Source organism: Solanum stenotomum, chromosome 12 (assembly GCF_019186545.1).
Source record: "Solanum stenotomum isolate F172 chromosome 12, ASM1918654v1, whole genome shotgun sequence".
NCBI classification, from domain to species: domain Eukaryota; kingdom Viridiplantae; phylum Streptophyta; class Magnoliopsida; order Solanales; family Solanaceae; genus Solanum; species Solanum stenotomum.
Genome location: NC_064293.1, coordinates 29,388,380 through 29,411,798, shown reverse-complemented (window position 1 = coordinate 29,411,798; position 23,419 = coordinate 29,388,380). Strand labels below are relative to the sequence as shown.

Genomic DNA, 23,419 nt, shown 5'->3' with positions numbered 1-23,419 from the left:
AAATTGACCCTTGCATAATCTCATGTAAAAAAATTATCGGTAGGAAAATTTTGAACTCGACTTGGTGTTAGAAGTTCATTATGACCCTAATTCACATTTAATACACTTCCAATACTTAGAAATTAGTTTAACACAAATACAAAATTAGAAATCATCGGATTTGAATATATATATATATATATATTAAAGCAAAGTATTATGCTTTGTCCTTATTGCACATGTTTATGGGACCAGATTCCCATTATCTGTTATGACGTAAGTGCTTAATATATATATATATATATATATATATATATATATATATATATTATACACAAAAAAATAGTTTGAATCGTAGCTTATAATTTGTGGGTGAATCTAGTACTAATTATACTTCTTACACTTGGATAAGTGAATTTTAAAATGTCACTAAGCTCATATATAGACCTTAGTAACATATATTCACATCATTTGCATGACTTTTAAATAACTTTTGATATGGGAAGAACTAGAAGCTAGCCATCGTGAAGACTTATTGTTTGGAAAGTCAACAATTTTTCTTCAATTATGATTTTCTCGTTTTTTTAAAAATATCAATTTTGTTTTTAAAGTTTTGAAATTTTTCATATCCAAATTCATATTCAAAATATAGTATTTTAACCCTCATACTCCCTGCTACTTATCCATAAAATACGACAAAGGGAAAGGGTGTGAAGTCCCGAAGGAGAGAATATGAGAGGAAAATCAAAATTTTATTTATGATACGAACAAATATTAAATACAAACACAAATTTAATTAAAAGAACACATGACTCTAAAATACATGAATAAGATTTTTAACTTAAGTTTCTCCTATTTTAAATTATGATTTATGAATGATAATAATCGATGTATTTCTATTATATAATTTTCTTGTAATACTGTTTTTTCACTCGACTAAATTAGTTTTTAAATCTCTGTCAAATTTACAGAATGAATTTTGAGACCTCCTTTCCACTTTTTGTTCCAAACTTCATACAATCCAAAATAAATCTTATCAGTATTGTTCCCTTTTCCTTTTGTTATCGTAATAGTTTTTGATATCATTTTTTTGCCATTAATCTCAGTTGTCAAATTCACCTTTCTCCATTGAGTGTTATCTCCCCATTTGGCCATAAGATAAACTGGTGAATCTCTCCAACCAAACGCATCGGTCATGAAAGACATTGTAAACCAATCTCGTAAGATATTTTCTTCGCTATATTAATATTGTCGATGCAACCAGTTACTTCCAACCAATTTACTTGGATAAGTTCTGCATCATCCTTTCTGTAATTCAAATATATTTAATAAAAACGTTAGCGTGCTGAAATACCAAATTATGACATGTAGTTTTACAATCTAATTAATGTACAGATTTAATTTCTATATATAATTTTGATTTGGTGCGCCCATAATTTGTTCTGAAAATCTCTTTGCGCTATTTTATTGCCTACTTCACATTTTTGCATATATATACCATAAGAGATTAGTATAATTAAATTTATCTCAACATGATTTATGCACTCTTACATTGTCTTTTCATTGTGCAAAATGTGCTCCATATAGAAAAGTTTATGTTCAACTTCTTTATGAAATCAAAATATCTCTCAAAGTTCAGCTATAAGTTACAAGTACGTAACATTTAATAATTGGCAAACATTTTTAAAAAAAGAAAGAAAAAAAAGTTGTATTCTTACTCGTAGTTAGGTAACTTCCAATAACTCTTATCATTTCCCCAAACAATATTAAGAGATTTTGGATAAACTACATAACCCTGCAAGCAACAAAAATAACACTATATTAAATAAATAACATAAACACGATGGATCGAGCATAAAGGAGAGTAATAATGGGAGAAACAAGAATTGCACTATTGGAAGAAATTAATGAATGAAATTTCCTGTACCTTTTCTGTTTTAGAGAATGTATGATTGCCTTGATAATGAAGAGATTTTGAAGCCATTTAATTTGCTATATAAGTTGAATTATTAAAGAATGTTGAGATTTGAGATCCTTATAATAATTTGGGCTACAAAAATCAGATATATATAGAGATAGAAATGGAATCAAATCAAACGTATTAAGAGACATTTAGCATAGAATATCAACCAATCAAATGGAATAAATTATCATGTCTTATATTCTAATATACGTTGGCATGCATTTTTCTACAAGTTTTTTTTTTTTAAGGAAACGTTTTATCCTTAGGTGCTTACTTAGTGCGAATAAATCAAGAGTGTCACGCGCGGAATTAGTGATCATGGTCGATTAAATTCAATGGTTTTATTCAATCAATATATTCGTATTTAAAATAATTATTAAATATATATTAAGTTTAAAACTTAATTATATTTAATAGAAAGTCGTCATTTTAAAATTTTAAAATTTATAAAATTAAAATTGTGACTTTGCCTATATAAATCAAATCAGACCAATTATTTTGAACACGGAAAATGACACAACGAAAAAAGTTGAGAATATACTCCTCACTATAGTGAGTTGTCAAAATGGAATGCATGAAGATAGAGATTGAGCCCAAGTTGATTAAGGTTGAATAAAAGAATATATTACCCACAAAAAACTTGGCATTGTATTATTCTCACACGGTGAATATTATTAGTTCACATATTCCACTTTTAGACGTTTTCTTCATTGCCTTTTTTAAAAAAAAAAAATGAACTTTGGCATGCATTTTTCTACAAGTTGTTTTAAGGAAACGTTTTACTCCTTATGGGATTTGGCTCACCTTACTCAATGGAGTAGCTTGGATACGGGTTCGACTGAACTTAATAATTTTATTCAAGTAGTATATTTATATTTAAAATAATCATCAAATATATGTATAATAAATTTAGAACTCAATTATTATTAATGAAAGTCGTTATTTTAGAATTTAGAATCCATCGAATTAAAATTGTGACTCTACTTAAATTTACCAGTTATTTTAAAAGCGGGAAATGATAGGACTGACAAAACAAAGTTAAAAATATACTTCATACTATAATGAGTTGTCAAAATTGTATGCATGAAGCTAGAGATTGAGACCAATTGAATAATAAAATATGCCCACAACAAATTTGGCATTGTATATTATTCTCACGCGGTGAATATTATATACAGTACTATATATGGTTTCCACTTAATTAGTTCACATATTCTACTTTTACAACTTTTTTTCATTTCTTTTTTTTTTAATCAACTATCACTTGATTCTAGTCAGCCCAAATTACCTCGATTTAATTGTAGTTAAATTTGACTTCTCTACTTAATCTTATAATGGTTTTTAAAATTCACTTTTTTTGCTTTAATTAAGCTTTGACATGGAAGATATTAATTAATATAAGATATTTGGTGATAATCAATTTATACCTAAACCGACAAAAAGCATAATAAGTGAGGGGCCTAATTAAGTTGGACAAAACATGGTCAAAATTCCTATTATTAAATTAATTAGTTGGATTCATGATAATGTTTTAAATGACGAAAGAAGTGATTGTGTATTTCCTTTAATATTTGCTTATTGGCATATATTTATTCCAAAGCAAGTGTGATAGTTCAATGAATACAACAACAGTAGAGTAGGTCTAGTTTTATCTTAAATTCATTATGTGAAATCAGTATTTGAAAATCATAAATATTTGAATTTTAAAGTAGTAAGAACTCCAGTTGATTTAATTAAATTAAATTCTTGAAAAGAATGATGGCCAAACCAAGTATATATNCAACAGTAGAGTAGGTCTAGTTTTATCTTAAATTCATTATGTGAAATCAGTATTTGAAAATCATAAATATTTGAATTTTAAAGTAGTAAGAACTCCAGTTGATTTAATTAAGGGAAAAGGCATAGATTCTCCTCTGAACTTGTCTCGAAAAGTCAGTTACACGCTTAAACTATCATGGTGACCTATTACACACCTTAACTACTCAAAAGTGAATTTATTACCACCGTGAGACATGTAACACCACTCTCACATTATGTGGTGTATTACACTCACTGCAACATCAGCACTACGTCAGCGACATGTCATAAATTATAATTTTTTATTTTCTTTTCTTTATTAATTAATTTTTCTTTTGTTCACTATATTTTACTCTAACTAATCCCTAATTAATTGTTTTAATTCTCTAATAATTATATCTTCTTCATCACTAATTCCACCCATTTTCAATTCTCATTTCATCGGAAAATCATATCCGGCCTCACATTCACTATTTTGTTCTTCACCACCCCTATATCACCTTCAATTCTTCTTCTTCTTTGTCACACCCAACACCAAATATCACCACCACCATTATCAATATCGATTTTTTTCTTCTTCACCACCTTCAATTATCTCTTTTAATGTTTGTCACCCGCCACCCATCACCACCAAACCCATAAAGTTGTTATTACCACCAAATCCAAAAATTGATTAACAATCAAAATTTCTTTAACAAAGTAAAAAAAAATGAAAAAGATAGAAACAATCAATCAAAATTTTTCTAGATAAAATACAATTATTCACTAACAAATCTATGGAAATTAACCTAATTGTGAATAAACAAAAATTGTGCTTTAAGATTGTGATAAAAAAAATAAAGAAGTGTGATAAAAATAAAGAATGAAGACGAAGAGGACAATGGGTGGGGTTTGAAGAAGAAGAGGTGTGGGGGTTGGGGGTGGAAAAGAGGATTATAACCTTTTTTTTTAACTTTAATTTCAAACTGACGCGCCTATTTTTTATTTTTGTTTTATTTTTTTGCCACGTCAGTTTTAGGGGGTAAGGAAATTCACTTTTGAATAGTATAGGTGTGTAATAGGTCACTATGACAGTTTAAGCGTGTAACTGACTTTTCGGGATAAGTTCAAGAGGAAATTTATGTCTTATCCCTTTAATTAAATTAAATTAAATTCTTGTAAAGAATGATGGTCAAACCAAGTATGTATCAAATTGAAATAAGTTTAAATGTTGGGAAAACATAATGAATTGTATACTACATGGTATAGTAATTGGCCAAAAAGTAAAGTAAATAAATAAAGTAATCAGATCAAATTTATTTGAGGATAATCATGAAATGAAGCATGATGCGTAATTGAAAATTGAAATATACAAGATTATTCTTAATTTGCATGACAACGTTTCTGCGAGGGATATAGTGTTGCAAATTGAATCACCAGGTCAACTGAAACAAACTTCATAAGTGAATGTACGTTTTTTATCATTGATGGAGCAATATCATAGAAAATGTTCAAGCAAACGTGCATATATCACCCACTCTACAATGGAGTTTGTATTCATAACCTTTAGACAAATCTGATGAAGAATCTGACTTCAAAATTTCTTAGAAGTCCAAATCATTGTCCTCTCTAGACATACATTGTGATAGCCAACGAGCAATAGGAGGGGCTAAGACTTGGGAACATTATGAATAATGGAAAATCTCATCACATACGACAAAAATATTAATTGTTAGATAACTACTTTACTGGAATTATCACAATTGACTAAATCATTATAATTAGAGATATTTTAGTGTCAATACTTACCACAAAATATTTTATATGTATAATATATAAAGTCAAAAGATAATGTGGACGCTTAAAAAAATATCGAGAGAGCATTTGAAAAATCAACGAAGAATAAAATGAGATTATGATCAAGAACAAATTAATATGCTGATAATTCTGATATATCTAAAAGATTAGAAATATCAACATCTAAGTTCAGGAATTCAAATAAAGTTATAATTGACTGTTCAAATATTATAACTATCTTTCCAGGACAAGGTCACGTGTAATTGATGTATTTTCACTTCTTACGATGAGTTACATGAAACTAGTTAAATTGAACGCATGTTATATATGTAGTTGTTTTTTTTTAAAAAAAAAAGGGATAAAACTTGAAAGAAAATAAAAGAAGAAACGTAATATTCAACTTTAAGCCATGATAGGTGTTTTTCAATTTATATATACGAGTATAAAAGAAGCATATGACTGGGAATTACAGTTCATTCATGATGCGAGGCTTGCGAGCAATACAAATACAAAACACAAATTTATTTAAGAAAACACACTTCTAAATTTTGATTTACGGAATAACAACAATCAACGTATTTCAATTTTACAACCTTTTTGTAGTATTGCTAGCTTTTTCACTCAGTAAATTAGTTTCTAGATCTCTGTCAAGTTTATAGAATGAATTTTGAGACCTCCTTTCCACTTTTTGTTCCAAACTTCATACAATCCAAAATAAATTTTATCAACATTGTTCCCCTTCCCTTTTGTTATCGTAATAGTTTTTGATATCATCTTTTTGCCATTAATCTCACTTGTCAAATTGACCTTTCTCCATTGAGTATTATCTCCCCATTTAGCCATAAGATAAACTGGTGAATCGCTCCAACCAAATGCATCAGTCATCAGTGACACTGTAAATCCAACGTCGTATGACGTTTTCTTCGCTATATTAATATTGTCAATGCAGCCAGTTACCTCCAACCAATTTACTTGCATAAGTTCTGCACCATCTTTTCTGTAATTCAAATATATTTAATGACAATGTCAGCCAATTTACAATTGTAAGGTAGTATATATATAGTAAATTTCTATTACTTAGATTTGGTACACCAATTAATTCTTACTCGTATTTGGGTAACTTCCAAAAGCGTTGATCATTTCCCCAAACAATATTAAGAGCTTTCGGATAAATTATATAACCCTGTAAACAACGAAATAAACGCTTTAAAATAAACATAAACTCGAGCATAACTAAGTATAATGGGAGAAACAAGAATTGCAATATATATATATATATATATTGGAAGAGATTAATGCATAAAATTAAATTTGCTGCACCTTTTCTGTTTTAGAGAAAGTGTGATTGCCTTGATAGTGAAGAGATTTTGAAGCCATTTAATATTTGCTATATAAGTTCAATTATAAAGAATGTGGAGATTTGTGTGCCTTATAATATTTTGGGCTACAAATATATAGAGATAGAAAAATTTTCATGCATGCATGCACTAGCCTAAAGGAGGAAATGGAATCAAGTCATGACACGTAAGACCTTACGCATTTAAGCTAAAGAATGCCCACAAAAGGATTTTCAGGAAGATAGAATATATGCACATGCATCATGTCCCTAAGATGATTGGACAAGGAAAAAAATATACTCCGAAGTCGACATATATCCCAACTATAATTAGTTGTCAAAAGTTGAATGCATGAAGATAGAGATTGATTCCAAATTGATAAATCTCGAATAAATATTCTCATGATGCGGTAAGAATATTAGAGTACTATATTATATCGTTTTCATTGCTAAAATATTACTCCTTCCGTCCCATTTTATATGTCACTTTTTTACTTTGCACTTGCATTAAGAAATGATGTAACTTTACCCTTCTACCCTTATTTAATGTTTTCTTAAGTCAACTTTATAATAAATGATGAGTACATTTTTAAGATTAATTAACTACTCTATCAAGGGTATAATAGATAAAATATGGTAATTTATGCATCATTTTTATAAAATGACAAATATTATGGTCCAGCTATTTATAAAAATGAATGACATATAAAATGACATATATCCCAACTATAATTAGTTGTCAAAGTTGAATGCATGAAGATAGAGATTGATTCCAAATTGATAAATCTCAAATAAATACTCATGACGCGGTAAGAATATTAGTGTACTATATTATATCGTTTTCTTTGCTTAAATATTAGTAATTAATTGGTTCATATATTCCACTTTTAAAACTTTTTTTCATTCCCCTTTTTATTAACTGTCACAAAGTTTTAAAAGGAAGGGCCTAAGTTTGACCAAAAAGGGTCAAAATTCCTCCTATTAAATTAGTTGCATTAAAGAAATGTTTAAATAAGGTAAAAAATGAATATAGATTTCCTTTTTATATTCCAAAGCAAAGCAAGTATGATTGTTCAATGAATACAAGAACAGTCTAATCTTGTCTCAATTTCATTGTGTCAATGCAATATTTAAAAATATTAAATATTTGAATTTTAAAGTAGCAAGAATTTTAATTAATTCATATTATATTTTTGTAAAGAATAATGGTCAAACTAAGTCTCAATTGAATTACAGTAGAGTGTTGGGAGGTTTGACGTACCTAAATAATAGATTGTACATTGTTTAATATTATTTGTCCAATAAGTAAATTAAGTCGATAAACAAATAGTTTTGACTAAATTCACTAGATGACAATGAAACGAATTTTAGGGTATTTAAAACATCTAAGATTATTATGTTTTGCACAATAATGAGTATTTCGTAGTTAGTGAGGGGGTGTAGTGATGCAAATTAAACCACTGGATCAAGTGTCTAGTGTGTGTAATTTGCTCAGCCATATATATTTGAATTCACTAAAATTTTAAAATTAATTTGTATATCTGCCACAATTGCAAAATAGTTTTCTCGTTCTATCCTAGAAACTTTTTAGGATAAACTATTTTATTAGACATACATCACTACCATATATACTAATTTTACATCTATTTTTAAACAATTACATATATTACCACTTTTAATATTTTATACCATATATTATTGAAGATACAATCAATACTCATATCCCTTAAAACTAGGATTGATTGCATTTAAACTTCAAAATAAGTGTTTTAATTAAAAATAAAAATATTTGTCTATGAGAGTATGGGTTAGAGTAAGACTCAAACTCTAACTTTTCCTCTTCATCTTCCCTTGAAGAGTACAAATTTACTGAGAAGAAACACTCTATTAAAATGGATGCTCTACAACTTGTCAACTCACATTTCAAATTCGTAGCCTTTGATTTTCTCACCCTCAAACCAATTCCCCACAAATCCACCATTTTTTCTCGCTGGGGAGACACCTCTCGCGCGCAGAGAGAATGGGTATCATTGTAAGTAGATATTTCAAGCCCAACAGATTTATCAAATTTGGCATTGACGATAGTATCGGTTGCATACCTTGTATACTATAAATCAACCAAGAAACTTCGCGTCACTTCTCCCGTCAGATTTAGGCACAGTGAGCAACACCGATGAATCAACAGGTGAAGCAAACACTATCGCAATGAGATAACCTGACCAGCCACAAACGTAATTGGAATGTTTCAATAAGCGGAGATTTACGCATGTATTTGACACATTATTGATATATCTGATACATTATTGAGATACGATTATATGTATCTAGTTTTTTATCAGTGTATCTTATTAAGTGTGTATGTATCTAATGATCAATATATTGGAGATTTACGTATTAATGAAAATTTACGCATGTATTTGACACAATTTGTTATGTCATGTATCCGAGTCTTGTCATATGTATATGGTCTTATATCATGTATCTTAATATTATCATATGTATTTGTTATGTTATTACAATGTATCTAACTATTTTCATATTTATCTGAGATACATGTTTTTAGATATTACGTATGAAATTGATACTTGATACATCAAATTATACATATAAAAGATACATAAAATAATATTAGATCATATAAATAGATACATGAAATTAATATTAAACCATATAAATAGATATATGAAATTAATACTAGATACTTCTATGATACATATGAATTTACTTGTATGATACTCATGTATGTAAGTGTTTAGTTGGTTGGATACATTATATATTGATAATAGATACATCAAATTAATGAATTTATTATTTTAAGAGTAATAAAATAAACTAATCAAATTACATGACCAAGTTATATACATGTATTTGTCTTTTATTAATAATATAATAAAATAAAATTAATTAAACATAGATATAATCCTTGATTTTCGCATTATATTAAGGGATTTAATTAATTTAAATTTTTAGAATTAATTGTCCGTGTATTTTGAAAATTCTCAATAACTCCTCTAATTAAGGAAATCTGTTACAAATAATTAATTTAAATAAATAAAATATGTATCTCAATTTTAAAATTCGGCAGATACATGTATCTTGTAAATTCAAAGTCATGTATGCTAAGCACGAAATATGGTTGAGAAAGTAATATTTGAAACTATCAGAAATTTTAGTAATTAGGATCTAAACTAGTGGAATTTATGTAATTTGCCCAATTTATTATCCAACTATCTTGACAATAATGAGGGGTAAATTACTTAGAGGACACACAATAATTTTTATTTTTTTTAATCATACAAGAAAATAATAATCCTTTAATTTTATTCTTTTCTTCAAATCTCTCTTAAATAATTTAAATTCTAATTACGTTAATTTAAAATATTTTTGGTATAATTTTCTAATTAACAACATTGTATTCATAATTAATATCATTGTATTCAAAGTTGCTAATATATTTAATAATATTAAGTGTTGATTATAAATACACATATTATATTATTGCTACTAATAATATAAAGGCAATTATATTATTGCCCGTAAAATTATGTATTTGTTGCGATGAGTATTTTAAACTTCTTCCAGTGAAACTAGTTAAATTGAATATATGTAATATAGTAATTAGGAGGGGGAAAAAGAGGAAAAACTTAGAAACAAATAAAAGAACAAACGTAAATCAACTTAATTAAAGTTATAATTGAGTTCAACATACGAGTTTCATTCATGATATGACAATAATCGACTAATTATTTTCGTCTTACAATTTTCTTGTAGTACAACCAAATCAATATCTAGCTAAATCTCTATCAAGTTTACGGAATGAATTTTGAGACCTCCTTTATTCCACTTTTTGTTCCAAATTTCATACAATTCAAAATAAATCTTATCAGTATTGTTCCCCTTTTCTTTTGTTATTGTAATAGTACTAATTATATTGTTACACTTGGATAAGTGAATTTTAAAATGTCACTAAGCTCATAGACTAATAGACCTTAATAACATGTATTCACATCTTTTTAAAATGTCAATTTTGTTTTAAAATTTTGAAAAAAATTTATATCCAGATTCATATTCAAAATATAGTGTTTTAATACGACAAAGGGGAAGTGAGTGAAGTCCCGATGGAGAGAATATGAGAGGAAAATCATAATTTCATTCATAATAAGAACAACATTAAATACAAACACAAATTTAAATTTAAAAAACAAAAAAAAAACACATGACTCTAAAATACATGAACAAAAATAAGATTTTTAACTTAAGCTTCTCCTATTTTAAACTACGATTTAAGAATGATAAGCATCGACATATTTCTATCTTATAGCTTTCTTGTAATACTACTCTTTTACTTGGCTAATTAATTGGTTAAAGGTCTCTGTCAAATTTACATAATGAATTTTGAGACCTCCTTTCCATTTTTTGTTCCAAACTTCATACAATCCAAAATAAATCTTATCAACATTGTTCCCTTTTCCTTTTGTTATTGTAATAGTTTTTGATACCATCTTTTTGCCATTAATCTGATCACTTGTCAAATTCACCTTTGTCCATTTAGTATTATCTCCCCATTTAGCCATAAGATAAATGGGCGAATCGCTCCAACCAAATGCATCAGTCATCAGTGACACTGTAAATCCAACATCGTATGACATTTTCTTCTCTACATTAATATTGTCAATACAGCCAGTAATCTCCAGCCAATTTACTTGTATAAGTTCTACACCATCTTTTCTGTAATTCAAATATATTAAATGACAATGTCAGCCAAATATACAATTGTAAGGTAGTATAGATGTGGTAACACACATTTAATTTCTATAACTTAGATTTGGTACACCAATTAATTATTACTCGTATTTGGGTAACTTCCAAAAGCGTTTATCATTTCCCCAAACAATATTAAGAGCTTTCGGATAAATTATATAACCCTGCAAACAACAAAATAAATGCTTTAAAAAAAAAACATAAACTCGAGCATAACTAAGTATAATGGGAGAAACAAGAATTGCAATATATATACTCCCTCTGTCCACTTTTAATTGTCATGTTGCGTTTTTTGAAAGTCAATTTGACTAATTTTCAAAGTTAAATTAGATTACATTAATTCGATATTTAGATATTCAAAAACTATGAAAAATACTATAAATTTCAATATTTTACATATCAATATGATAAAAAATATAACGTAAAATGTTAGTCAGAATTATTATCGTTTGAATATAAAAAAGGAAATTATGACAATTAAAAATGAGCGAAAATAGCATATTAGAAGAAATTAATGCATGAAATTTGCTTCACCTTTTCTGTTTTAGAGAAAGTGTGATTGCCTTGATAGTGAAGAGATTTTGAAGCCATTTAATATTTGCTATACAAAATTGAATTATAAAGAATGTGAAGATTTGAGTGCCTTATAATATTTGGGCTACAAAAATCAGATATATATAGAGATAGAAAAATTTTCATGCATGCATCCAATAACCTAAAGAAGGAAATGGAATCAAGTCATGACACGTAAGACCTTACGCATTTAAGCTAAAGAATGACCACAAACGGATTTTCAGGAAGATAGAATATATTAAAGATGATTGGACAAGGAAAAAAATATACCCCAAAGTCGACATCTTAACTATAATTAGTTGTCAAAAGTTGAATGCATGAAGATAGAGATTGATTCCAAATTGATAAATCTCGAATAAATATTCTCATGATGCGGTAAGAATATTAGAGTACTATATTATATCGTTTTCATTGCTAAAATATTACTCCCTCCGTCCTATTTTATATGTCACCTTTTTACTTTGCACTTGCATTAAGAAATGATGTAACTTTACTCTTCTACCCTTATTTAATGTTTTCTTAAGTCAACTTTATAATAAATGATGAGTACATTTTTAAGATTAATTAACTACTCTATCAAGGGTATAATAGGTAAAATATGGTAATTTATGCATAATTTTTATAAAATGACAAGTATTGTGGTCCAGCTATTTATAGAAAGGAATGACATATAAAATGAGACGGAGGGAGTAGTAATTAATTGGTTCATCTATTTCACTTTTAAAACTTCTTTTCATTCCCCTTTTTATCAACTGTCACAAAGTTTTAAAGGAAGGGCCTAAGTTTAACCAAAAAGGGTCAAAATTCCTCCCATTAAATTAGTTGCATTAAAGTAATGTTTAAATAACGCAAAAAATGAATGTGGATTTCCTTTTATATTCCAAAGCAAAGCAAGTATATATGATTGTTCAATGAATACAAGAACAGTGGAGTAGTCTAGCTAGTTTTGTCTCAATTTCATTATGTCAATGCAATATTTAAAAATATTAAATATTTGAATTTTAAAGTCGCAAGAATTTTAATTAATTCATATTATATAGTTTTGTAAATATTAATGGTTAAATTAAGTCTCAATTTTTGTATATATATAATATTACTTGGCCAATAAGTAAATTAAGTCGATAAACAAATAGTTTTGACTAAATTCACTAGATGACAATGAAATGGATTTTAGGGTATTTAAAACCTCTAAGATGATTATGTTTTGCATAACAATGAGTATTTCGTAGTTATTGAGGGGTGTAGTGATGCAAATTGAACCACTAAATCAAGTGTCTAGTGTGTAATTTGTTCCACCATGTATATTTGAATTCACTAAAATTCTGAAATTAACGAGGGGTAAATTACTTAGAGGACACACAAGAAAATTATAATCCTTTAATTATATTTTTTTTCTTAAATATTTTAAATTATTGATTACGTCAATTGACAATATTTTTTGTATAATTTTCATAATTAACAAGATTGTATTCATAATTACTATCATTGTATTCAAAGTTGCTAAAGTCTTTAACAACATTAAGTGTTGGTTATAAATACACATATTATATTATTGCTACTAATAATATAAAGACAATTATATTATTAGCGTAAAATTATTTATTTGTTGGGATGAGTATTTTAAACTTTTTCCAGTGAAACTAGTTAAATTGAATATATGTAATATAGTTATTAGGAGGGGGAAAAAGAGGAAAAACTTGAAACAAATAAAAGAACAAACGTAAATCAACTTAATTAAAGTTATAATTGAGTTCAACATACGAGTTTCATTTATGATAGGACAATAATCGACTAATTATTTTTGTCTTACAATTTTCTTGTAGTATAGCTAAATCTTTGTCAAGTTTACAGAATTAATTTTGAGACCTCATTTCCATTTTTTGTTCCAAACTTCATACAACTCAAAATAAATTTTATCGATATTGTTTCCCTTTCCTTTTGTTATCGTAATAGTTTTTTATATCATTCTTTTGTTATTTATCTCACTTGTCAAATTCACCTTTCTCCATGGAGTGTTATCTCCAGGGGCGGACCTACAGAGGGTCAAGTGGGTTCATATGAACCCACTTCGTTGAAAAATAACATTGTATATATATATATATATATATATTTGATCAGTTTTTAAAATTTTATATGTATCTATTAACTTTTGAACCCACTAACACAAGTGTGACCCTTGACAGAGTGGTGAAAAGGGTTCAATTTTTCCAGCCAGCCCAAGGTCGAATCCTGGCCTATTGCCACATTTTAGTTTTATTTTTTATATCTTGAACCCACTTCGTGAAAATCTTGGGTCCGCCACTGGTTATTTCCCCATTTCGCCATAAGATAAACTGGCGAATCGCTCCAACCGAACGCATCTGTCATTAGTGACACGGTAAATCCAACATCAAATGATGTTTTCTTGGCTACATTAATATTGTCAATGCAACCAGTTACCTTCAGCCAATTTATTTGTATAAGTTCTGCCCCATTTTTTCTGCAATTCAAATAAATTTAATAACAATGTCAGCCACTTTACTTGTAAGGTAGTAGCACACATTTAATTTCTACAACTTAGATTTTGTACACCAATTAATTCTTACTCGTATTTGGGTAACTTCCAAAAGCGTCTATCGTTTTTCCAAATAATATTAAGAGTTTTCGGATAAACTATATAACCCTGCAAGCAATGAAAATAACACTATTAAATTTTTTAAGAGAAAAACATAAACTCGAACATAAGTATAATGCCAGAAGGAAAGTTACGTAAAAGGCCAAAAGGAATAATGTCACATGATAGATGACCTAAGGCCCTAGCTAAGACCTAAGTTATCGTTAAACAAAAATACATATCTGAAACTTTAATCATGTTGCGTATCTGGTAAATAGCACTGTCCAAATAAGATATTTCGTGAAAATTTTATATTTTTTTAAGGAAATATTTTAGTTATTCATTATTGGATTACTCAATGCAAATATGAACTAATTAGAGTCTATGGGCGGAGCTAGTAGCCAGTTGGATACGAGTTCAATCGAAATCAATAGCTTTTACTCTAAATCTCAAATAATATGTACTAAAAAAAACTCATTAATCAAATAGCTTTTACTCATTAATATACTATAATTAATCAAAAATTGAATGCGTAAAACTAGAATCGTCCTTTGTTTTTGTAAATTGATTCTAGTTACCTCGAGTTAGGGGTATACATGGCCGGGTTGGTTCGGGTTTTTTAAATATCAAACCAAACCATTTGTGTTGGATTTTTAAATTTATAAACCAAACCAAACCAATAAAACTCGGGTTTTTCAACCTCGGATTTTTTCGGGTTTTTCGGTTTTTGGGGTTTTTTCAATAAAGTATTCATACAAACATATAATTTACTTGTACTTCAAATATTTCTTTAGTCCTACCAAAATACAACTATCTAAGGTGTTTCTTAAAAAGAAACACAAAATATGATATGATTAATGACACTAAAATATCCAACAAAAATAATAATAATGAAATCGCGTAAAACAAATATTGCAAATTAACTAGTCATANTTTCTTAAAAAGAAACACAAAATATGATATGATTAATGACACTAAAATATCCAACAAAAATAATAATAATGAAATCGCGTAAAACAAATATTGCAAATTAACAAGTCATAAGTAAAATGATCATAATTTAAAAGTACTAAATCATGCTAAAACAAGTTCAATAAGTATTAGTTACACGACTAAATATTAAAGGAAATTAAAATTAGATTATGTATTTTAATTGTCTAAACCAATGCAAAACTAAAGAACAAATATTCAATATTATTGTCATTTTTAGTGTTGAATTGATTTTCTTTTTACATTAGTATTAATTTAATTTTGATTTAAGCTTTATTATAATTACCAACATCTGTGGACTATAATCTTTATTGGATCATTCATAATTCTAAGTTTCAAACTTGAATAATATATTAAAAAGATAAAAACTATGAAAAAGTATAAGAAATATTTAAAAAATATTCAAAGTAAATATTTTTATGTATAAAATAAAATTTTAAAATTATATATATAATGTCGGGTTGGTTTGGTCTCGGGTTGATTTTTTTTAGTTAAAACCAAACCAACTCAATATAGTCGGGTTTTTTTTTCCAATACCAAACCAAGTCCAACCAAACCACTAGTTGAGTTTCTTTTTCGATTTGACTCGGTTTGCGATTTGGTTCGATTTTCGGTTCACCCCTACCTCGAGTTAATTAATATGTAGTCCAAATTTGACTTTTCTACTTAATCCAATACGTAATGGTTTTTTAAAAAATTCACTTTTTTGCTTTAACTATGTTTACTTATTTATATTTATGGAATCCGACTTGGTCACATGAGGCAAATAATCAATTTTATAACTAAGCCGACAGAGAGCATAATATAGCGAAGGGGCTAAGTTAAATTTGACCAAATTAAAGGGCCAAAATTCCTCTTATTAAATTAGTTGAATTAAAGGTAATGTTTTTTTAATAATGAAAAAAAAAAGAATATGGAGTTGCTTTACAATATTAGATATTGTTCAATGAACACAAGAACAATATTTAGATTAGTGGTTTAAAGATGATATATAATTCTAGAGAACACGATGTTGCTTTACAATATTAGATATTGTTCAATGAACACAAGAACAATATTTAGATTAGTGGTTTAAAGATGATATATAATTCTAGAGAACACGCTGTTGCTTTACAATATTAGATATTGTTCAATGAACACAAAAACAATATTTAGATTAGTGATTTAAAGATGATATATAATTTTAGAGAACACGTTGTTGCTTTACAATATTAGATATTGTTCAATGAACACAAGAACAATATTTAGATTAGTGGTTTAAATATGATATATAATTTTAGAGAACACGCTGATGATTAATAAAAACGTGTTCATGAAAGCAAAAGTTGATGCACTTTGTTATTTGACATAGAACACCAAATGCTTCATGATGCCTTCATATTTACTGTTAGTTCTTATAATATTATTCATATCATTGCTACTTCAATTTATTAATCATTCGTGTTTTTTGTGCTTGGATTATATATTTATTGTTTTCTTTTCTGAATGTTATGTAATGTTTTTCTTATCAATCAACATATCTACTTTATTTCCTTCTTTTTTAAAAAAACTACTTTAAAATATTTTATTTGAGCCAAGAGAGTCTATCAAACATAAATTAAGATTTAAAATCAAATAAATTATGTAAAGAACTAAAATAAAAATGATAAATTTGGACGCTAGAAGGAGGGCTTGAACCTCCGACCTTGTGGTTAACAGCCACACGCTCTAACCAACTGAGCTATTCCAGCTTGTTTGATAAGGAATTGTTTTGCTCATTAAAATAACCAATTTATGTTGACTAGGTACAAAGAATAATAGGAAATCTATTCGAACTTGAGATCTAAAATAAGTCATAAATATTTGTATAATTAAAAATAAATGATAAATGAGGGAGTATAGCATTTCGATTTGACATAACCAAACAAATCTATTAATGAGTACTATTACAAACTGCAATTTCTGTAAACATAGTTCCTACAGTATCTGCCCAAATTGCATATGCTGCAATCGCAGAAAAAATTACCAAAAATCTTGGCCTATTAAAAACATAACAATGTACCCTTTAGCCAACTGGTTTTCGTCACTCTATTTTGCTCCCTAAATATGAGTAAATGCTGGAAACCCATATTTTTCTTATATACACATAGGGTGTGCTTAGGAAACCATATTCTAAAGAATGTTTTCTAATATCGTTATATTTGGTTGGTCAAAATATTAAAAATAAGAATAATTACTTCCCTATTGACATTCACATTGGTAGTCTGCTCCCTACACTCTTAACACATGACCCCATCCCTTATATCCTACATCCTCACCACACCACCCTTCATAGTATTTGAATATACTGGTGTACAAATATTTTGTCTACTTACCGGACACTTAAAACTAAGTAAGAAAACCAGGTACTACTTGTTATGTCACATAAAATGGGTATAAATCTATGACTATACCTCGAGAATGTACAATCTTACAGAAACGAAGGGAATTTTTTGAGATATACAAAATACATGTTTTAGTATGTTAGCGCTTGTACATGTTAGACACATGATAAATGGAGTCCTGATACTATAGATAGATAATGAAGAACGCTGTCCATGAACTGGGAAAGAGCATAAACGAGCTCGAAATGTACTGCTCATTGTGGAGGTTATATCCTCATATTGCCAATTTATAGCTCTAATTCTTGATCGATTGATGCAGCTTCCAGGTCTTCAAGACTGACTGGTTGGTGCAGCTGCATTGATGAAACACAAGTTTAATATAGGCTCAACAGAAGACTACATCGCTAGGTACTCAAAGCAGCATAAATAAGCATGTAACAATGATAAAGAGTCCATATAAATGCATCCAGACCATTTTAATTGCAGCTCCTACATTGATTTCCTCTATATCCTCATTTTACAACAGTAGCATTCATAAGCATTTATCAGAGGAAAGACAACTAAAGAGAACCAAAATTAGCTAAATATNTTCCAGGTCTTCAAGACTGACTGGTTGGTGCAGCTGCATTGATGAAACACAAGTTTAATATAGGCTCAACAGAAGACTACATCGCTAGGTACTCAAAGCAGCATAAATAAGCATGTAACAATGATAAAGAGTCCATATAAATGCATCCAGACCATTTTAATTGCAGCTCCTACATTGACTTCCTCTATATCCTCATTTTCCAACATTAGCGTTCATAAGCATTTATCAGAGGAAAGACAACTAAAGAGAACCAAAATTAGCCAAACATTTGGTTGCAGATTTGAGACTACTGATGCTTATTTGATACTGTAACAACTCAAGTTACCAAGACAACAATGATATGTATTATAATCGCTAAAGAACACAAAATACAATTGAGAAATGGAAACAACAAGCTAATAACAACTAACGTCCTTAAATCTAAACTGAGAAGGTTAACCGAAGGGGAAGAAGATCAGAAATATAGAGATAGATAGAAGGGGATGAGAAGCTCGACTAAGAATGGAGATGAGAGAATCAAACTCTTTACTCAACAATTTGCATAATCCTTGAATCACATACCACTACCCTTTTTGATGGAACCGCTCCCATGCCCACTTCTCAACCCGAATCCAAAATTAACCTGACCATATTGCTTGTTCTAGGCCCAATAACTACTTTTGCGACCCTGGTATCCACATTGGCCTAGACTTGGTTCATACAAGATACTCCTCCCAACAAAACCAAGTAAGATAGATTAAAAAAGTAGTCAAACTTTGGAGAGGTAAAATAGCTGACTTGATGATGCATGTTTGGTCATGAAAGCCACCATCTGAAAAACATTTTAGGCAGCCAGGGTGTCATGTCAAAGCAGGTACCAGAAACTGTTGTTGTCTAAGGAGCAGCTTTCAAATGAACACTTGCTTTAGCAACTTAACAGAAAATCAAACAGATAAATAGCAGGAAAGGCATCTCCAGATAACTAGGATCAAGAAGAAACATACTGCTGTTGCAACAGAAAATAGGTGGAAGGCACGCAAAGAAGCATCATTTTCTGAGGGAAGAGAATCATGGTTCCACAATGTTATGTTTTGGAACTTTGCCTTCATCTCCCAGCAACTTGAATCTTCCTCGGACCCTTTTCTTTTCTCAACAGGCATTTTCTTTCCCAAGACAAACCCTGAAGAAGCAAGAAAAATGGTTTCAAATAACACAAAGTTAAGTAGATTAAGAGGTCCCAATATAAATTTGAACTACAATAATCGTAAGACTTTAGGTGGCAGATAAGTGATGCAAGTAAATTTACTCTATGAAATTCAAGAAACAAAAAACAGAAAAAGACAATACAACTGGAAATAGCAATACATGCGATGATACATATTTAGAATTACGTATCTCAGAATTGAGCTATCAAAATCGGGATGGAGAGACTAGTACTTCCAGTCCAATGCAAAAGCTGTAAGACAATAGACTATCATTCCAAAAACATTTATCTTTATTCGTTTGGACATTTTCCTTCCAGACAATTGTTCCAAGATTGACACAAGTGTCTAATGAAACCAAAAGCTTAATCAAAATTTCTGTTAAATCATCAAAAGTTGGAAGCCAAACTACAATCCATGTAAACTAGCTAGGATAAACTCTTGAAAGATGAACAAGCAAACAGTTCATCAGTCTAGTTGTTCCCCTTCGCCTTGCCCCTCCCTCAACCCCACACGCCAAAAGAAAAATTAGAAAATCACGCGATTATAATCCTAGTTGCAGGTGTGAGAATTCAATCACATGTCATTTATACAAGATTTCACTGTGATTACATGGTATTAGGCTCTGCCACCTCAACAACTAGCTTTTGGCATGTGATTCTCATAAAGTTCATAACAATCGGTGTTTGAGCCATCCAGTTATGAAGCCTCCAAAATCAATCATGCTGGATGGGAAATAATATCAACATAACAGTGTTTCCTCAGTCCTACAGCATATAAAGCACAGTTGTATGTGCAGCCACTCACCAAGAGCACAATGTAGTCATTGATGGTTATTATCCAAGCAGCAAGTATTGAGACTTTGATCCATCACTTGGGATCCGAGTATTTAGCTTTGAATTATGGTCCCCTTTGCTTAATTTCTGACCATACTGTTTGCACAATATTATTTTACTCCCTCCATTTCAATTTATTTATCCCACTTTCCTTTTGTGTTGTACTAGGTTACCTATTACCCTTACCAATATCCCCTTTCTATTCATTATGTAAATATAAATAGAGATGGACCAGCGGCTTATTGAGCCTTTTATCACTTCGTACCACTTGTTTCCTCTTCTTCAGATGTCTCGCTTCCTTCTTCTTCAACAGATATTATACCTACTCAATATAAATTTGTTGTTTTGTCGGGATCGTCTACTTCATCCTTTTCAATTCCTCCTTTGCCTTCTTTTTCTCATTCTCTTCCTCTCCACACTGTTGGACCAAGCATTCTGCTAGGTTCTTCTATAGGCCAAATTGGCCTACCTTCACTCCCACCTTGAAGTGGAACAATAGAACCAACAGTTCCATCTCCCTTCCACTCTGCCGCGGCTTTCACCGTACCTAGTATCACTAATTTGATGACTATCAAACTTAATTCTGTTGAAGATTATCTCACTTGACGTAGTCAAGAAACTTATTTACATTCTCAAATTTCGTGTCAAGTCAAAACCAAACAAACAAATTAAAACAGAGGAAGTAATAGACAAGCCCATCCAACACCATTATTAAAAGAAAATAAATTAGTTTACCAGAATAGCCATGAGGAATTACAACAGTAGTACCCTGAAGCTTCCTTCCTCTAAAATGAGCTTCCTCCACACTTAACCCATCAACAATTACACCTTCATTTCATTCACAAATTCAAACAGTGATTAAATAAATAAAAGCAAAGTTCTTTCAAAAACTACGTTTTTAATACCCAAAACCAAAAATTCAAGTAGAGTATGAACTTGACTTGCATAAATAGAATAATTATACCGGTGGATTTGGGTTTGAAGTACTGTGAAACATCAGATGGACCATTGAACTTGATACAGCACGGCAGCTGGTGCACTTTTCCGGTGAGTTCCACCACCTTCTCCGGCGAAAGATTGCCGGTTAGATCAATTGTACCTGAAATTCCGTTGTTGCTTCTCGCCATTGCTCGGTTGAACTGGTAACAAGTATCAAAAGAACCCTAAAGGGTGTACCAAAGCTTAAGCCTTTATTCAGAGCTGTTCCTGTGTTCATAATATGGCAAATTTGGAAAAGAAGGAATAAAATTACACATGGAGGGAAAATGTCTGAATTCTCTATGATTGCTGAAATTAACAGGAATCTACATCTGTTGGCAGCATACAGATATCCCTGGCTAGATAAAATTCCTATGTTTTGGCCGTTAATTATAAAAGCATTTGATAATTACATTCCTCTAATCTCTAGCAAAATTGTTAATTGGAAGCTCCCCGAGGAAGGTAAATTTAAATGCAACAGTGATGGTGCTTACAAGGATAATATGGACTTCAGTGTCTCTGCATTTTGTATTAGAAATCACTTAAGGGATTTCATGTATGCATAAGTGAACAAGGCTTAGAATATTGCATCACCAATAATTTGCTTCGAGATTCACTTATTGGTAAGAAGATCATAGATGGGATTTGGGAAATTCCTTGGGCTATTGTAGTTGATATAAGGAGAATCCAAGGGATGGTGAGAGAGCATACAATGGAGGTGTTGCACGCACAGGTAGAGAGAAGGGAATATGTTAGCTGATTTTTTGACTGAACCATATCTTCATTGCAGGTATTAACAACAAACAATTTCATACTGTTACCGCAGAGGGCCAAGGCGATTATCCAAACATGAGAGTTACAAGGTGTCAAAATAGATTTCAAAGTCATGACACAATACACTATACAAGCTTCACTGAAAACACAGGTAGCGCAAACGACCTATGAAGAACAAAGCATTTCTGCTGAAGCAATTCTCTTGAAACGTAGGCTTACCTGATGCTCTAGATCCTTATACAGTGCTTTTCTGAGCTCGAGGATAAAGAAACAAAGGGTGAGGAGGGGACTTTTCAAGCTTTAAATGCTTCCATTCAGCGACTTTTGAGTTGAGGAAGTGAGTCGCTCAAATTCAAAAATTTGTGTTTGTGTTGAAGATAGAAATCGGAAGTGAGGTTGCTGCTAGGGTGATGGATGAACACCGATTCCTCACTTTCCTTTGTTTTTCTGGATTTCTTTTGTCTACGTGGGCTTCGGTGGGGCACTTTTGGACCCAACCACTCTAAAATTATACGGTTAAACAAATTTATAGTATTTAATTACTCATCATGGCTATAATTTGCTATAATTATCACTCGCGATTAACATTAATCATTAATTACATGGGCTGAATTCGAGTTTGTATAATTAGTCACATTTGTAGATGTATAATTCGCAACTAACAATTCTTTGTATGATTTGTATTTGTATACGATGGTTTGTATTTGTATATGACAATGATTTCCTTTGGTTTTTCAGTTTTGTCATCATATACCTTCAATTTTTTTGTGTATAACTTTTTAAAGTTTGTATAAACGTGTAATTTTCAGATTTTGTATAATATAATTTATATAATATAATTTGTATAATTGTTTAAAGTTCATATGTTTATGTTTGCTATAACTTATTTTAGAATACAAATTTCAAATCTTTTTTTTCTTTCTTAAACTT

At 29.7% G+C, this 23,419-nt stretch overlaps 3 protein-coding genes, 1 non-coding gene and 1 pseudogene across 9 annotated transcripts in view; all 5 read right to left on the bottom strand.

Annotated features, from left to right (window-relative positions):
• LOC125849414 (protein PHLOEM PROTEIN 2-LIKE A9-like) overlaps positions 1-6,951 on the bottom strand; it is a 40,913-nt gene extending 33,962 nt beyond the window's left edge. For 3 of the 5 annotated variants that reach the window (XM_049529497.1, XM_049529496.1, XM_049529498.1), the window contains exons 1-3: positions 6,836-6,932; positions 6,622-6,698; positions 6,323-6,512 (exon numbers count right to left, since the gene is read on the bottom strand). In XM_049529497.1, coding sequence (XP_049385454.1) covers positions 6,323-6,512; positions 6,622-6,698; positions 6,836-6,892 — 324 coding nt within the window. In that variant the 5' untranslated portion in view covers positions 6,893-6,932. Of the gene's footprint in view, positions 1-6,059; positions 6,513-6,621; positions 6,699-6,835 lie in introns of those variants that run through there. The other 2 variants (XM_049529494.1, XM_049529495.1) reach the window with 2 other exon arrangements.
• LOC125849416 (protein PHLOEM PROTEIN 2-LIKE A9-like) lies at positions 724-6,938 on the bottom strand (annotated as a pseudogene).
• A 3,596-nt stretch (positions 6,952-10,547) lies between the features above and the next one.
• LOC125849415 (protein PHLOEM PROTEIN 2-LIKE A9-like) lies at positions 10,548-12,221 on the bottom strand. Its single transcript, XM_049529500.1, has 4 exons — positions 12,147-12,221; positions 11,700-11,776; positions 11,254-11,579; positions 10,548-10,681 (listed from the first exon to the last, which is right to left on the bottom strand). The coding sequence occupies exons 1-4, from the start codon at positions 12,201-12,203 to the stop codon at positions 10,644-10,646; spliced, it is 498 nt and encodes a 165-aa protein (XP_049385457.1). The 5' UTR covers positions 12,204-12,221; the 3' UTR covers positions 10,548-10,643.
• A 5,203-nt stretch (positions 12,222-17,424) lies between these two features.
• TRNAN-GUU (transfer RNA asparagine (anticodon GUU)) lies at positions 17,425-17,498 on the bottom strand. Its single transcript has one exon. It is a non-coding gene; the product is annotated as a tRNA-Asn (tRNA).
• Positions 17,499-18,221: 723 nt separating this feature from the next.
• Positions 18,222-22,913, bottom strand: LOC125848032 (uncharacterized). 2 transcript variants are annotated; one of them, XM_049527813.1, is made up of 5 exons: positions 22,709-22,913; positions 21,702-21,943; positions 21,473-21,565; positions 19,704-19,879; positions 18,222-18,484 (listed from the first exon to the last, which is right to left on the bottom strand). In XM_049527813.1, exons 2-5 carry the CDS (start codon positions 21,862-21,864, stop codon positions 18,419-18,421), a joined length of 498 nt encoding a protein of 165 aa, XP_049383770.1. In that variant the 5' UTR covers positions 21,865-21,943; positions 22,709-22,913; the 3' UTR covers positions 18,222-18,418. The 2 variants fall into 2 exon arrangements, with proteins under 2 accessions (XP_049383770.1, XP_049383771.1); XM_049527814.1 differs by having other exon boundaries at positions 21,702-21,900.
• Between the last annotated feature and the right edge of the window lie 506 nt (positions 22,914-23,419).